This window comes from Arachis hypogaea, chromosome 6, assembly GCF_003086295.3.
Source record: "Arachis hypogaea cultivar Tifrunner chromosome 6, arahy.Tifrunner.gnm2.J5K5, whole genome shotgun sequence".
Taxonomy (NCBI): domain Eukaryota; kingdom Viridiplantae; phylum Streptophyta; class Magnoliopsida; order Fabales; family Fabaceae; genus Arachis; species Arachis hypogaea.
Window position 1 is genome coordinate 12,915,571 of NC_092041.1, and position 14,127 is coordinate 12,929,697.

General features: G+C 33.4%; 2 protein-coding genes across 3 annotated transcripts; both read right to left on the minus strand.

Annotated features, from left to right (window-relative positions):
* Positions 1-3,682: 3,682 nt before the first annotated feature.
* LOC140173422 (uncharacterized) lies at positions 3,683-13,571 on the minus strand. 2 transcript variants are annotated; one of them, XM_072196737.1, is made up of 10 exons: positions 13,262-13,571; positions 13,005-13,089; positions 11,264-11,327; positions 6,476-7,332; positions 6,117-6,364; positions 5,833-6,036; positions 5,327-5,419; positions 5,129-5,236; positions 4,631-5,041; positions 3,683-3,997 (listed from the first exon to the last, which is right to left on the minus strand). In XM_072196737.1, exons 4-9 carry the CDS (start codon positions 6,972-6,974, stop codon positions 4,745-4,747), a joined length of 1,449 nt encoding a protein of 482 aa, XP_072052838.1. In that variant the 5' UTR covers positions 6,975-7,332; positions 11,264-11,327; positions 13,005-13,089; positions 13,262-13,571; the 3' UTR covers positions 3,683-3,997; positions 4,631-4,744. The 2 variants fall into 2 exon arrangements, with proteins under 2 accessions (XP_072052838.1, XP_072052839.1); XM_072196738.1 differs by lacking the exon at positions 13,262-13,571 and having other exon boundaries at positions 13,005-13,130.
* Positions 7,014-10,902, minus strand: LOC140173606 (uncharacterized). Its single transcript, XM_072198092.1, has 3 exons — positions 8,360-10,902; positions 7,505-8,275; positions 7,014-7,332 (listed from the first exon to the last, which is right to left on the minus strand). The coding sequence occupies exons 1-3, from the start codon at positions 10,900-10,902 to the stop codon at positions 7,014-7,016; spliced, it is 3,633 nt and encodes a 1,210-aa protein (XP_072054193.1).
* Positions 13,572-14,127: the final 556 nt, after the last annotated feature.

A 14,127-nucleotide genomic window follows, 5' to 3' on the forward strand; every position in this document is an offset into this window, starting at 1 on the left:
GAGATGATTATTACTGGCCAGCCTGCAATCACTAATTAATGTCTCCTTTGGTAGTTCTAGTGGGGAGAGTTCACTGTTAAGGTAGCAATTATATATACCAAAGTTTCTGTGATAATCATCGATTGTTTGAATGCAATTAACTCCTTTGCTTCATTAACCATGTAGTTCATTGCATAAAAGATACATTAAAAAAAAGAGAAAGAAAACCAACAAATGATTGATCATTAAAAAGGCAGAAGGATTGCATGTAAGTCCAAGTTGACATGGAGAATGACAGTAACAGTCTTATTTATTTTGGGACAGTCAACTTTATAAATCACCCAACTTATTGTTGTAATACATCACTTTCCACTTGCAATTGTGCCTTGATCTTATTTAATATTACCCTATTAACAAGCTTGATCCTAGACAATCAAGCTCTTAATTACCTGGCCTGAGGAGTGGATTTTTTTTGTACATTCACAAAGACTAGTTCAACAGATGAATCTCCATTACTTTTGTTGCCACCACCACCATATTTTGTTCGACTTAATTCCATTTCCAAAGCGTTCTTGAGTTCAATCAATACCTCACTCATGATTGGTCTTTCATTTGAGCTTTGTGACACACAAGCCATTGCTGTTTCCACAACCTTCCAGGCAGAGCTACAGTCAAAGTCTCTCCCTAACCTCGAGTCAACAATGCCATGGATATCCCCTCTCTCCACCACCGAACTAACCCAATGACTTAAGTGAGTTTTCTCATCATCATCATTATTATCTTCTGCCATTCTTATTGCTGCTTGACTTGTGATTAACTCCAAAAGAACAACTCCAAAACTATAAATATCACTTTTTTCTGTTAATCTGCTTGATTGGTAGTAACTGCAAAATTTTTTAAAAAAAATTTACAAATGTTAAATTGTACAATGCATTTCCATCAAACTTTATGATTAGTATCAATCACCTTGTATTTTCTTGGAAAATACTGACAAATTCTAGATAAGTAATAATTTTTTTCTTATTTTTGTCTTACTTTTTAACTAATACTAATCAATTTTTTTATGCTAAAAGTGTTATCTCTCTGACATTATCCAAAAATAATTGGATTACTTACTTGGGGTCCAAGTAACCAGCAGTGCCGGCAACAACAGTTGAAACATGACTGCCCCCATCGATTGGGATAATCTTTGACAAACCGAAATAAGATAATTTTGCATGTAAGTTTTCAGTCAACAAAATGTTTGAAGCTTTTACATTTCTGTGGATTATAGGTGGTTTGCAACTATTGTGTAAATATTCCAATCCTGATATTAAATATACTAAAAATGTATTAAAAGAAAATAAAAATAAAAATCAGATGTAGTTTGAGAATTAGTTTCCAACCTTGTGCTGCATCTACCGCTATACAGAGCCTGTCTTTCCAGCTCAGGAATTTGGTACCTGATGAGAGATATTGACGTAGGTTTCCATTAGCCATATACTCGTATATGAGAGTCTTATTGCTTCCTTCGTTACAATATCCAACTAGGGAGGTCAAATTTCTGTGATGAACTCTCATTAGAAGCTTAACCTGCAGGGAATAAGATGATCAAATCTAGAATCATTAGTGTTTATCTATTTTTAAATGACCATTCACATAATTAATATAGAGTAAAATATTATTTTTATCCCCAACATTTGGGGTAAGTCTAAAGTTATCCCTAACGTTTTAAAATTGACTCAATGTTGTCATGCCGTTAGAAATCCGTTAATAGAATTGACGGCAGGACAAAATTGAGACGATTTTGAAACGTTGGGGACTTAAATAGGACAAAAACGTTGGGGACAAAAATGATACATAGAAATAAATTTTAATTTTATCCTTCAATAATATCAATTTTTTACTATACATAGTATTCAATTATTTTTTAATCACATCTAAGTAAATTATACTTAATCATATTACTTTCATTTCAAATAAATTAATTTTTTTTATAATTTTACCCTTAAAGATTTTTAGTTATCATGAAATATTTGTGAAATGGCTAATATATAAACTTGCAAAAAAGAAAAAAATAATATATATATATATAATAAAATATAAATTATACCTTTTGTCTCTAATGTATCAAGATTCTTTAAAATTATAAAAAAAATAAACTTATTTAAAATAAAAGTAATGTGATTAAGTGTAATTTATTTAGATGTAATTAAAAAATAATTGAATACTATGTACAGTAAAAAATTAATATTATTGAAAGATAAAATTAAATTAAAATTTATTTTTATGTATCGTTTTTATCCCTAATGTTTGTCCCTAACGTTTTAAAATCGTCTCAATTTTGTCCCGCTGTCAATTCTGTTAACGGATTCTTAATGGCAGGACAACATTGATTCATTTTTGAAACGTTAGGCACTTAAATAGGACGATTGAAACGTTAGGGACAACTTTATGACTTACCCCCAAACGTTGCCGACAAAAACGATACTTTACTCATTAATATAAAAGATAAGTATTAATATAACTTGGCATAAATGTGATTTCATCAAAATTAAATTCATTCAGTAATTAATTTACTTACCTCTGCTTGGAATTGCTGATAACCCTGAACTGAGGATGGAGAAAGCATCTTCACTGCAACAGGAGCGTCATCAACATATCCCATATAAATTGTTCTAAACCCACCTTTACCAAGGATTTGACAGAAGTTGTTGGTGATTTTAAGGATATCAGAGTATGAATAAATTTTATTCTTGAACTTGAGTGATATATCATAGTCTTGCTTGATCTCCTTTGGAATCTTTTCTACTGCCACCGATGTCAATTAATAAATCAACATGCAAGAATATGGATTTTGCAGTTAGTGTAGTGAGATTCATATCTATTACCTTTGGTTTTTCTCCTTTTATTAAGAGTCCAGACTACAGCTGTGGCGGTCACGGCCACTAAAACGACTGAAATCCCAATAGCTGCAGCTACTAAGAATGGCTTTGTCTTCTTTTTTTTTTTTTACTTTGCATTCTCTAGAGAACGCTATCATAGAAGCATGCATTATGTTTAATTAACTCTCCACTTAATTCTTAAGAGTTGCAGAGTTATATTTAGGTGTGATTAATCTTAGTCTATTTTCACTACAAGAAAAATACCCATTCAGGTACACTTGAAAAGTGTAGTCAAAAATGTAAAAAAGTGATGCCTTAGGCAAAGGCTACGCTTTTTAGGCTTCAGAGACGCTTTTGTAGGGGATGCCTATACCAGTGTTGCCTATTCTCAAAGGCTACACTTTTCTGTATCAAAGGCTACGCTTCTGGCCTTTGAGAATAGGGTACGCTTTTTAAGTGATGCTGTTTAGGACCAAAGGCTACGCTTTTCAGCACTAGTGGTTACCAGAGTTCAAAAGAATAGGCTACACTTTTCAGGACTACTGCATCACTTTATAAACGTAACAAGTAGTATACCTATAGCTACTCTATATAAGTGTAGCCTTTTGTCCCTCATTTTTTTTAAATTTCTATATATATATAAACAGTAATTTCTAATAATATTTTGATTTAAATCTAATATTTGAAAATATATATCTAATTATATATATAATGTTATATTTTTAATTAAATTAGTTAATTATTATAAAATAAAAATAAACAAATACATATAATATATATATATATATATATATATATATATATATATATATACTGTGCATACAATAATCTTTATTGTAATAAAAATTATCCTGAAACAAAATATATTTATATAATGAATATATAATATTGAGATGATTGTAATTTGAAGTATTTATACATCTCACACTAGAATAAGTATACTCATATAAATCAAAATATGCATGAAACCGCACACTTAGAGTTTACTACTAATAAACTAGAAAAAACCAAAATATTATATCATTCAAATGTATCTTCTAATAAAAGACATCATCATCAACCATACATCTTTCAATTTCCAACACTAGCTCCATCTTTGCTAATAAACCATCATGATAGGCATCTCAATCTTCACTCACATCTTCAGAATTAGCCTGCATAATTATATTGAAAAATAATTATGTTTTGAAAAAGTACAAGAAAAAAAATAATTAGCATATTAAAAACTAAAAATTTTCAAATTATTGGAACATGGAAACTAAAAACTAAAAACTGTATACCCTTTTGCTTAAAACAACAATTACATTCAAGGGAATACTGTAAGTCATCATAAAGGACATAAAAAATCGAATCATAACACAACTTCATACTAAATGAGAAGTAAAATCAGAAACTCTAATGCATTGTGCAAGTGACAAGCAATAACATTTTTCTTCCTTTTTGGTTTTAACATTATAAGAAGCTCAAACTTTGTCCCGGAGGCACCAAAATAGGGTATCCAATAGTATATTAACATAACAATGATCTCAGAGCAACACAAAAGCACAACAGAAGCCACAAATATTGGTCCACTCTAATAACAATAATAATAAAATAACATAATGAAAAAACAAAACCGGAGAAACCAAATCACAGCTCCTTAAATTTAAAATCAAATTAAAAAGATTTGGCAGCCTCTAAGTTCTAACAAATACAAATTTTAAACTCAACGGCAGATATTCAGAATCCTAATTATCAATTAACAATATATAAACAAATATTATGGAATAAGAAAGAACTGCTCATACCATATCTATGTTTGGAATATGAGTTGATCCATGAGCGCTATTCGCATCAATTGGAGAGTGTTGGGCATTTTGTAACAAAGCCTCAATTTCTTCCGGCCTCATTCCAGGTTCAGATCACTGAACTAGTAACTTAATCATGTTTCGCAATCCATGAAGCTCAGCCTCTTGGTGTTGCTGTTTGGCATCTTGGTGCTGCTGTTTGGCCTTCATGTCTCCAAGTTCAGCTTTCAAAGATGTGACTTGCTCTTGGTGCTGTTGCTTGAGTTCAGAAATTTCTGCATGCTTTTTTAAATCACTTCGTGTAATAGATCTTCCATAGCACCTAACCCGACCTGGTAGGTCTTTTCCAAATAAAGACTCAAAAGCTTCCTCATCTGTTTCACCAGCAGCTTGCCGGTTTTGGAAGTCTTCCTGATTAGAAGAAACATTTAAAATAGAATTAGTTACTATATCCCAAATTTGATTTATAATCATTAATAATTAAATGAACTCTCATACAATTGCATCTTGTGTTTCCTGATCAACTTCCTTCCTTTTCCGACTTGTTCGAGTAGCAATAAACATTTCAAACCTTTTTGGTTCGTCACTTGTTTCCTTTATCGCGCACTACAAAATAAAGCCTTAAATAAGTAAGACTATAACAACATAACTAAAATTAACTAAACAAATGCCAGCACGAATATTAAATAAGCATACCAGAGCCACTCGTACTCTTCCAAAATTAATTGGCCCCATGCGATGTGGAAACTTTTGGTGTTCTTTGTGTTTCTTATTCTTTTCACTCATTGACTATAATTGAATAAAAAGTTAGCACATAGAAACAAAGAACAATATAATTAAATTTTGCTTCAATAAACAAAATTACACCATACAGAATAGCAGTAGATATAATTGCACAAAATAAAATTCCAGAAAATAAAATTGCACAAAACAGAACAGAAAATAGAATTGCAGCAAATCAGAATCACAGCAAAAATAGAATAGCAGTCTAATTACACCCAACTTAATTACCTGCTGCTTTCAAGTCCAAAATAAATTTAATTCAGCAAAAATAGAATAGCAGTCTAAAGCTTTAGGGTAGAATATGTGTTTGTACAGCATGAGAGAGGACAGATTCCCACATTATCAATCCAATTTTCATTATTTTTCTTATGTCTTAACAAACAGTAATATATTTGCAATTATATTACCAACTATTTTACCTGGATTATAGGATGACTCCAATAATAGATCAATTTTATGAAATGACCTTCTGGTACTTGTGTCGGTCGATTTTTCACCATATCTTCGATAGTATCAAAGGGAACAAAGTGCTTCTGCTTAATCTTTCCCTTGAACCGCTTCCAAGCATCCCGAATTGCTTGGATCACCCACTTTTCTCCACTATCTGGGAGGATAAACTTGGTCTGCATGATATCAACATTGTTATATGCACCTTCCTATATTTAAAAAAAATTGACATTCAATAATAATAGAAAAGTCTTACGTTAACGTAGTTCCACATAAATTTCTTAGCTTTAGGAGTTACAGCATGCCAGCTAGTGTATAATAGACTAACAAATCTTTTATTTCTACCAATTGTGCCAACGAAACTAGTTAAATTAGACACACTTTGATCGGTGGGTCCTACTGGCTGTCCAATATCAAAAATAACTTCTTCTCGCTGTTCCATAGTTCTTGCATAAATCTCTTTGCAAGTTGTTTTTTCCCGGGTTTTCTTCTTCTTTGGCTCTCCTAGTTTCATGCATTAGGGAAAAAATTAGGGAGTAATTAGTGATGCCCAATTGAAAAATTAAGCATTATGATTTGCAAAAGAATATAAAAAATTTGATAGAAATTTCTTACCTTCGTTAACATCAATGTCCTCCATCACATGTGAATAATAATTTTCATCAAGTGGTAAGTTATCTCCCACATCATCACTTAGTTCAGAGCTTAGTCCGTCAATTTCTACAACTATCCCATTTTCTTTTAAGAATTCATCAATAGTTGTAGCCCTTACCCTTGGCTTGCTCTTTTCCTTTCTTGATCCATCTTGCTCCAACATTAAATCCTCAGCTTGTGGGGTAGTGTTTGAACTAGGAAAAGTAGTGTCATCTTGTCTTTTTTGAGTCCTATCATGTGTGAATTGAATGATCTGCTGCTGCCTTTGGTTGACTGTAGGCTGAGTAGAATTTGCCCAACTCTGCTGTTGGCTTACACTTGTTGGCACACTATTATTCATACTACGAATTGCATCGAGCTTCCTTTTAAGTTCATCTGCACCCACCTTTATAAGCTTAGAATTATTCAAGCCTTGTGTTGACGGTTCACGTTGCACTTCATGTTTTTTTTTCTCAGCCATAGTCACAGTCAAGTGATGCTTTCTTTTTTTATTTTCTGGCTATTGCGCAGGAAGGCTCGGCTGTACTTCCAAGGTTTTAGGCTTGAAATCAGTCCTTTTTCTTATTGTATCGAGTGTGCTTTGTAAATGAGTAAAATCCAGCTTATTTGACGTAGAAGTCTTCACTCCTTTGGTTGCACTAAACTCTTTTTGACTTTTGACTACATCCAACCTTGGCATAGTTTCTTCCTTGTCATTAGGTGCTGCACCTTGCATCTCATATTGCTTGCGTTCATTTACAATCTTTTGTCTCTTGGCTTCAAATTGACGAAGCAAATTCTTACTTGATGTTGCTTTAAGATCAATAAATTCTTTATTCCTACACAAACAAATTAGTTAACTCGAGTTAATATAAGCAATAAAGTGATATATCCTATAAAAAACACTAACAACCTCATAAATTAAAACAAAAACATGACTTACAAATAAAAAGGTGAAGAAAACTTAGTTATACATATGTACATATTAAGCAATAAATTGCTTAGGATGACCCATCAGAATCAGAATCTCCAATGAAATCTGCCTCATAGTCTTGGGCAGAAGTCACCTGGGGAACCGTTTCAATAACTGTAGGTCGTAGATCAATCCTCTCCAGAATAAGTTCACCATCATCAGCTGGTATGGCAGGGCTCGTTATATGCTCGTTTTGTTCATTATAGAAGGTTTGACGGGCCTCAGACTCAGATTCGTCACTTGTTTTGAATAAGTCTCTTGGGACAGTTTCCATAACATAATGTTTGTTATGTTCATATGGATCTTTCACATAAAAACATTGATGTGCTTGAGATGCTAGTATGAAGGGTTCATTCTGGTAGCATTTCTTATTGAAGTGAACAAATGTAAGACCATATTTATCTCTCCCAGCATCATACCACTCACACCGAAATAATACCACCTTAAAATGCCCAAAATAGTCTAATTCTACTATCTCAAATAGTCTGCCATAATAAGCTACAGTGTCTTGAATTGGACTTTTATCTTTAGCACTTGCAAAGCTTGAAGTTAAAGCAGTTAATGTGACACCACTATTTTGTGTTTTTCTCCTTGCATCACGCTCCACATAGTGAAACCTGTATCTATTAATTATATATCCAGAAAATTTTCTTACAACAGAGCTTGGACCTCGTGATAATTCTTTTAGCCAAACAGGCACATCTGGATCCCTTGCCCTAGTTTCAAACCACTGCGAGAAGGTTTTACTGTGAACTTTTGCTTTTCTCCATTTCGTTCCTCGCTGATTGTTAACCTCATCCTCATGCTCTCTGTAATTAAAAATAGTTATGTTTGATCGACAAAAATCTAAATGCACTTGATTTAGTGAATAAACATAAGTTGTATTAAGTTACCTAACATAATCTGTGACTTCTTCACAATTGTGTAATACATACACATGGGCTTGAGCACTTGAAATGTCATCGAGATTAATTGGTTCTCCATTTCCCACGCCTAACGAACGGCCTTTGTTAGAAAACAACTTTGATGGCATAACTTCGTCGTCATTAAGATCATCATCATTCCGAGGTCGCTTATTAAGTCTTGTTCGCACACCTTCATGCAAGTATCTTGAGCAGAAAGTTAAGCACTCTTCAGCCAGATATGCCTCCGCAATAGAACCTTCGGGGCGACTTTTGTTGCGTACATACGATTTTAATGTACACATGTACCTTTCTGGAGGATACATCCAACGAAACTGCACTGGACCACCCAATCTCACCTCATTTGCTAAATGAATTGGAAGATGAACCATTATGTCAAAAAAACTAGGGGGAAAGATCCTCTCAAGGTGGCATAACGTTTCCACAATCTCTAACTCCAGTCGATCTATCTCTTCCAGTGTGATGAACTTTTTGCATAAGCGACGAAAAAAAGAACTTAGTCGAATCAACGGAATGGCCACATGATCTGGAAGGATGCTTTTAATCGGTATTGGTAGTAAATAGTGTAGCAAAAAATGAGCATCGTGGGTCTTATATCCAGAAACTTTTCTTTCTCCTAGATGTACACACCGTGATATATTAGAAGCACTACCATCAGGTAGCTTTGTTGTCTTCAAAACGCCACAAAAAATCGACTTCTCAGCAGCAGTCATAGAAAAGCATGCCTTTGCCAACTTTGTTCTCTTGCCATTATTCACCTCCTTTGGTTGAAGATTTTTCCAGATCCCCAAATCTTTTAAGTCATATCGAGCATTCAAATGGTCCTTTGTCTTGCCTGGGATATCCAAGAGAGTTCCAATTACACTATCAAGTAAGTTCTTCTCTATGTGCATGACATCTAAGTTGTGACGTAGTGGGTTCTTGTGCCAGTAAGGCAATTCAAAGAAAATTGATCTTTTTTTCCAATTCCATGGGAAACTATTTGATGTAGTTTGCTTCTTCCCAAAAATATTCTCAACATTTTGTAGCATCTCAAAAATTTCCGTTCCTTCAATAACAGGTGGAGGGGGTCTTAATTCTTGTTTCCCATTAAAAGACCTTGTATTGGTTCTCCATGGATGATCCATGGGTAAAAAGACACGATGGTCCATATAAACTGTCTTCCGACTATGTTTTAGTTGTAGATAAGAGGTATTTTTGTCGCAACAAGGGCAAGCCAATTTTCCCTTTGTACTCCACCCGGACAACATAGCATATGCAGGAAAATCGTTGATTGTCCACAAAAGAGCTGCCCGCATTTGAAAGGTCTCATTCTTTGATGCATCATAAGTTTCGACCCCTATTTCCCACAACAACTTCAAGTCTTCTATCAATGGTTGTAGATACACATCAATATCTTTACCAGGTGATTGTGGCCCAGGAATAAGCAAAGAAAGCATACAATATTCAGGTTTCATGCACATCCACGAAGGCAAGTTGTATACCATTAACATCACAGGCCACGTGCTCCATGAAATGTTCATGCTACGAAATGGGTTGAACCCATCACTTGACAAGCCTAGTCTAATATTGCGTGATTCTTTTGCAAAGTCTTCATCCATTTCATCAAAGTTCTTCCATGCCAGGCCATCAGCAGGATGCTTTAACGTCCCATCTTTAACGCGCTCCTCATCATGCCACCTCAGACTAGCTGCCGTCTTTGAGCACATAAATAATCTTTGAAGTTTTGGAATTATAGGAAAGTATCTTAAAGTCTTTGCAGGAATAGGACGACCTTTCTTGTGAGGTTGGTTCTCGCTATTATCACTAGAATTTTCGGTATATCGAGAAGTTCCACACACACGACATTGTTTTTCATCCTTTAGTTCTTTCCTATACAGGAGGCAATCATTTGGACAAGCATCGATTTTTTTATAATCTAGACCTAAATCTCTTATCATAGCCTTTGTCTTATGGAAAGATGAAGGTATGTTAATGTCAGGCATTGCCTCTTTCAATAGCTCAAGAAGGGAAGTGAAGGATGCATTGCTCCAACCGTGCAAACACTTTAATAAGTACAGACGGATGATAAAAGATAATGTAGAAAATTTCTTGGAACCTGGGTATAACTCTTGACTTGCCCCATCTATTAAATTGTAAAACTTTTTAGCCTCCTCATTTTGGCCTACAGTAACACCATCAGTGTGAGGCACATCTCCAAATGCATCATTAAGCAGTCCTTCGATGTCATCGCATGCACCTTCTTCATCATCCGTGTCATCATCAACCACCATTGGGATTGTCCATTCCCCGTGATTAATCCATGTTCTATATCCCTTAACAAATTCGTCAGCGACTAAATGGTCAAATACCACATCTCTTCTATACCACTCAATGTTACAACACCTCTTACAAGGACATTGAATTTGTTGTCCTTCTGGTTCTCCCTCAGAGTATGCAAAGTCTAAGAAACTAATAACACCATTGATATACTCTTCACTATACCTCGGTAGATCCATCCAATCCTTCGGCATATCACAAAACCTAACCGATAATTTATAAATTTTTTAGGAGGAAAATTTATAAGGGGTCGTAAAGTGAAGATAACAAGAATAGAGGAGGAACGGTGTTATGAAATATAAGGGGAATGGGTAATGAAAAGGACTTTGATAGCCTTGTAGTTAGGTTGGGAAATAGTTCCTAATCTTAGAAGTAACTTTCTAAACATTTTACTAGAAACTCATTGAAGTAAAACAAATAAAGGAAAACAAAGAATTTATTGTGCATAAATATTAAGTTAAATTGCAACTTCAAAATTAACAAAACAATCGAGGTGGAGCTACACATGAATTAATAGTATAATCATAAAGTGAAAAGAAAAAGTATGTATTGTACCTTGCCATGACACGATCAACGTTTTGACAAAATCCACTTGGGAGCTTTAACCAAAAACTTCAATCTGTTTGTTACCAAATAAAATTCTAAGATATTAGAGTATAATCATATTTAGTCTTGATTTATTTTTATAAATTCTAAACTGGTATATTTAAAATGTAAGGAAAAAAAATTAAATAGTAAAAAATGGTAGAGCAACCTGTTGTTGTTACCATAAATAAAATAAAATAAAATAATATAACAAGCTAATATATATTGCAATTGGTTATTACAGTAGTTGACAAATTAAAATGAATAAGTAATGAGTGTGTGCACTCAATTTATTGAGAGAGACAAAGTGACTCAGCTGGTTGCCACCATTCTATTTTATTTGTTTTCTTATTTTAAAATTTTTAGTATTTATCCGCTCCTCATAACCAAGTATGATTATGCTGCTAAACTTATAAAATAATTCTTTTTTGGGTTAAACATTCCTCACTTTGCCTAAACAAGCACGGTTTAATTCCAACTCTCACAAAAGATAGTATACAAGTTAATTTTAAGTGTACTTGGCATTAATTAGTAAATGCATGATTACAAAAAATATTATTTATATATTAAAATTAATTATTATATATTTGTATATATATATTATTTAATTTTTTAATATATATTTTTATATTAATAATTAATTTAAATAGTGGATTTTAATATTTTTTAAACATGGTTGACATGACTAATACGGCAAAATGTTACTAGCTAGTAGCTACAGTTAACAATCAATGCAGTTTTGGACTAGTCAGCAAAAGGTGCAATATTGATGTAACCGTGTAAGTGATATAGTTACAACATGCATATTGTGATGAATTGGTTATTACAGTGGTTGACAAATTTCATATATATATATATATATATATATATAGTTCCAACAAATGAATTTGCTATCTATATATATACATATGTATGAATCTTGAAAGGATAGAATTGAAAGAAAAAGAAACTATAAATTAGTACCAAGTCCATAAGGGAGACAGACAGAGACACAATGTTATATTATGATTTGTGAATTCCTGAAATAATTATAATTTAGGAAATAAAGTCAAGTCACAAGGGGCATTATTACAATTGCATCCAAAAATTTAACCACTGCACCTCTGCTATAATTAAACTAAAAACTCTTGATTTTAACTCCTCTTTTGCACTCATATGAAATTCCCAAATTTTACACTCTTGTTATTATTACCAAAAATCCATCTTCCATCCATTGACTAAAGCCAAAATAAGAGGACCAAAAGGCACCATTTTACACTCATCTCTAAAGTGGTTATTGTTGGTACCACAGAAAAAGAATTCAAATCCACCATAATGTTTTAACAGCTTTCACTACCTAATTCCCATATCAATTTAGAGTAACCATTTGTGTATTGGTATCTATGAAACTGGTTACATAATTCTTTTAATTAGATATTTATGGAGCAATTAGTGTAAACATAATATATCCACCCAAATCCAGGCATCCATATATTTTAAAATTATTCATTATAAGATAAGATGTAAGTTGAACAAATATGCATTGTTTTAGCAATTATTAATGGTATTGTTCTTCTGGATCATAACAATTATTATAATGTAGATTCAGGTGGGAACTTAGGAACTAAAATCGTAATAACAATGTGAAGTTGTTCTTGTGTTATACTGAAAGATAATGTATATCAACAAGGAATTAAAATGAAAGTTGGCTTACGAACTATACATCACTCACCTGTGTAAACGAAATGAAACCCCAATCCCAAATTCATGAGTTCTCCTGCGCCACAACAATCCCAAATTCACGAGTTCTGCTGCGCCTAAACAATAACGGAATGAAACCCACAAAATATAAGTTCTCCTGCGCCGCAACATTATCATGCATGTTCATCAATTCACAAATTCACAGTATATCAAAACCCCAAATTGCAACCCTAAAATCGGAACCCTACCCTCTCAGATTTTAGAAACTAAAAGAAGGTGAATACATACCTCCTTGACGATGGTGAGCGAATAAAGACAGGCTTTCAGTTGAGTGAAGAGTCTTCCTGATGTCAACGCCCAGCGAAGAGAACCGGCGTTGAAGATGAGTGGCGGCGTGGTAAGTGGTGAGTGGTGAGTGATGAAGGTGAGTGGTGGAGATGGTGACGCCGTGAGCGGTGACGCCGTGAGCGGTGACGCTGTGGGTGGTCTTCTCTGATTTGGGGGCAGGGTGATGATGAAGGGAATCGTAGCTAGATAGGGATCGCGCGCAAGTGTTATGTTTCCAGTGGCCAAGTTATTTTTTTTGCCTAATAAGTGTCTGTACGCGTGAATGTATCATTTGGTGAAAGATGAAAAAAATTTACCAAGTGTTAGTTAGTAGACATTTTACTTGAAATACATTAGGTAACACTTTTAAAATGCACCTGAAACATGACAAATAGGCTACACTTTAAAAGTGCTCTCTTTGGTGTAAAAAGTGAAGTCATAACTCTTAAGTTAAGGCTACGCTTTATAAGTGATCTTTATAATATCTAAGGCATCACTTTTCAAGTGATGCCACAAATGTGATTCCTATTCTCCTACAAAAAGGAAACACGGAGAAAAGCGTAGCCTATTCCTAGAATAGGCTACGCTTTTCAAATGTAGCTTAAAAAAAGTGTGGCTGAATGGGTGTTTTTCTTGTAGTGTTTAAAAATTAATATGATGTCAATAATAATTACATAAAAAATTATGACTATTTTCAACATGAAAATATTTATTTGCGTGACTTGAAATAAAATAATTTTAATTTGATATGAAACATTTTTTAAGTATTTTTTAAAGAAAACTATTATTTACACAAATTTAGTGTATATATATATTTTGTCAGCATA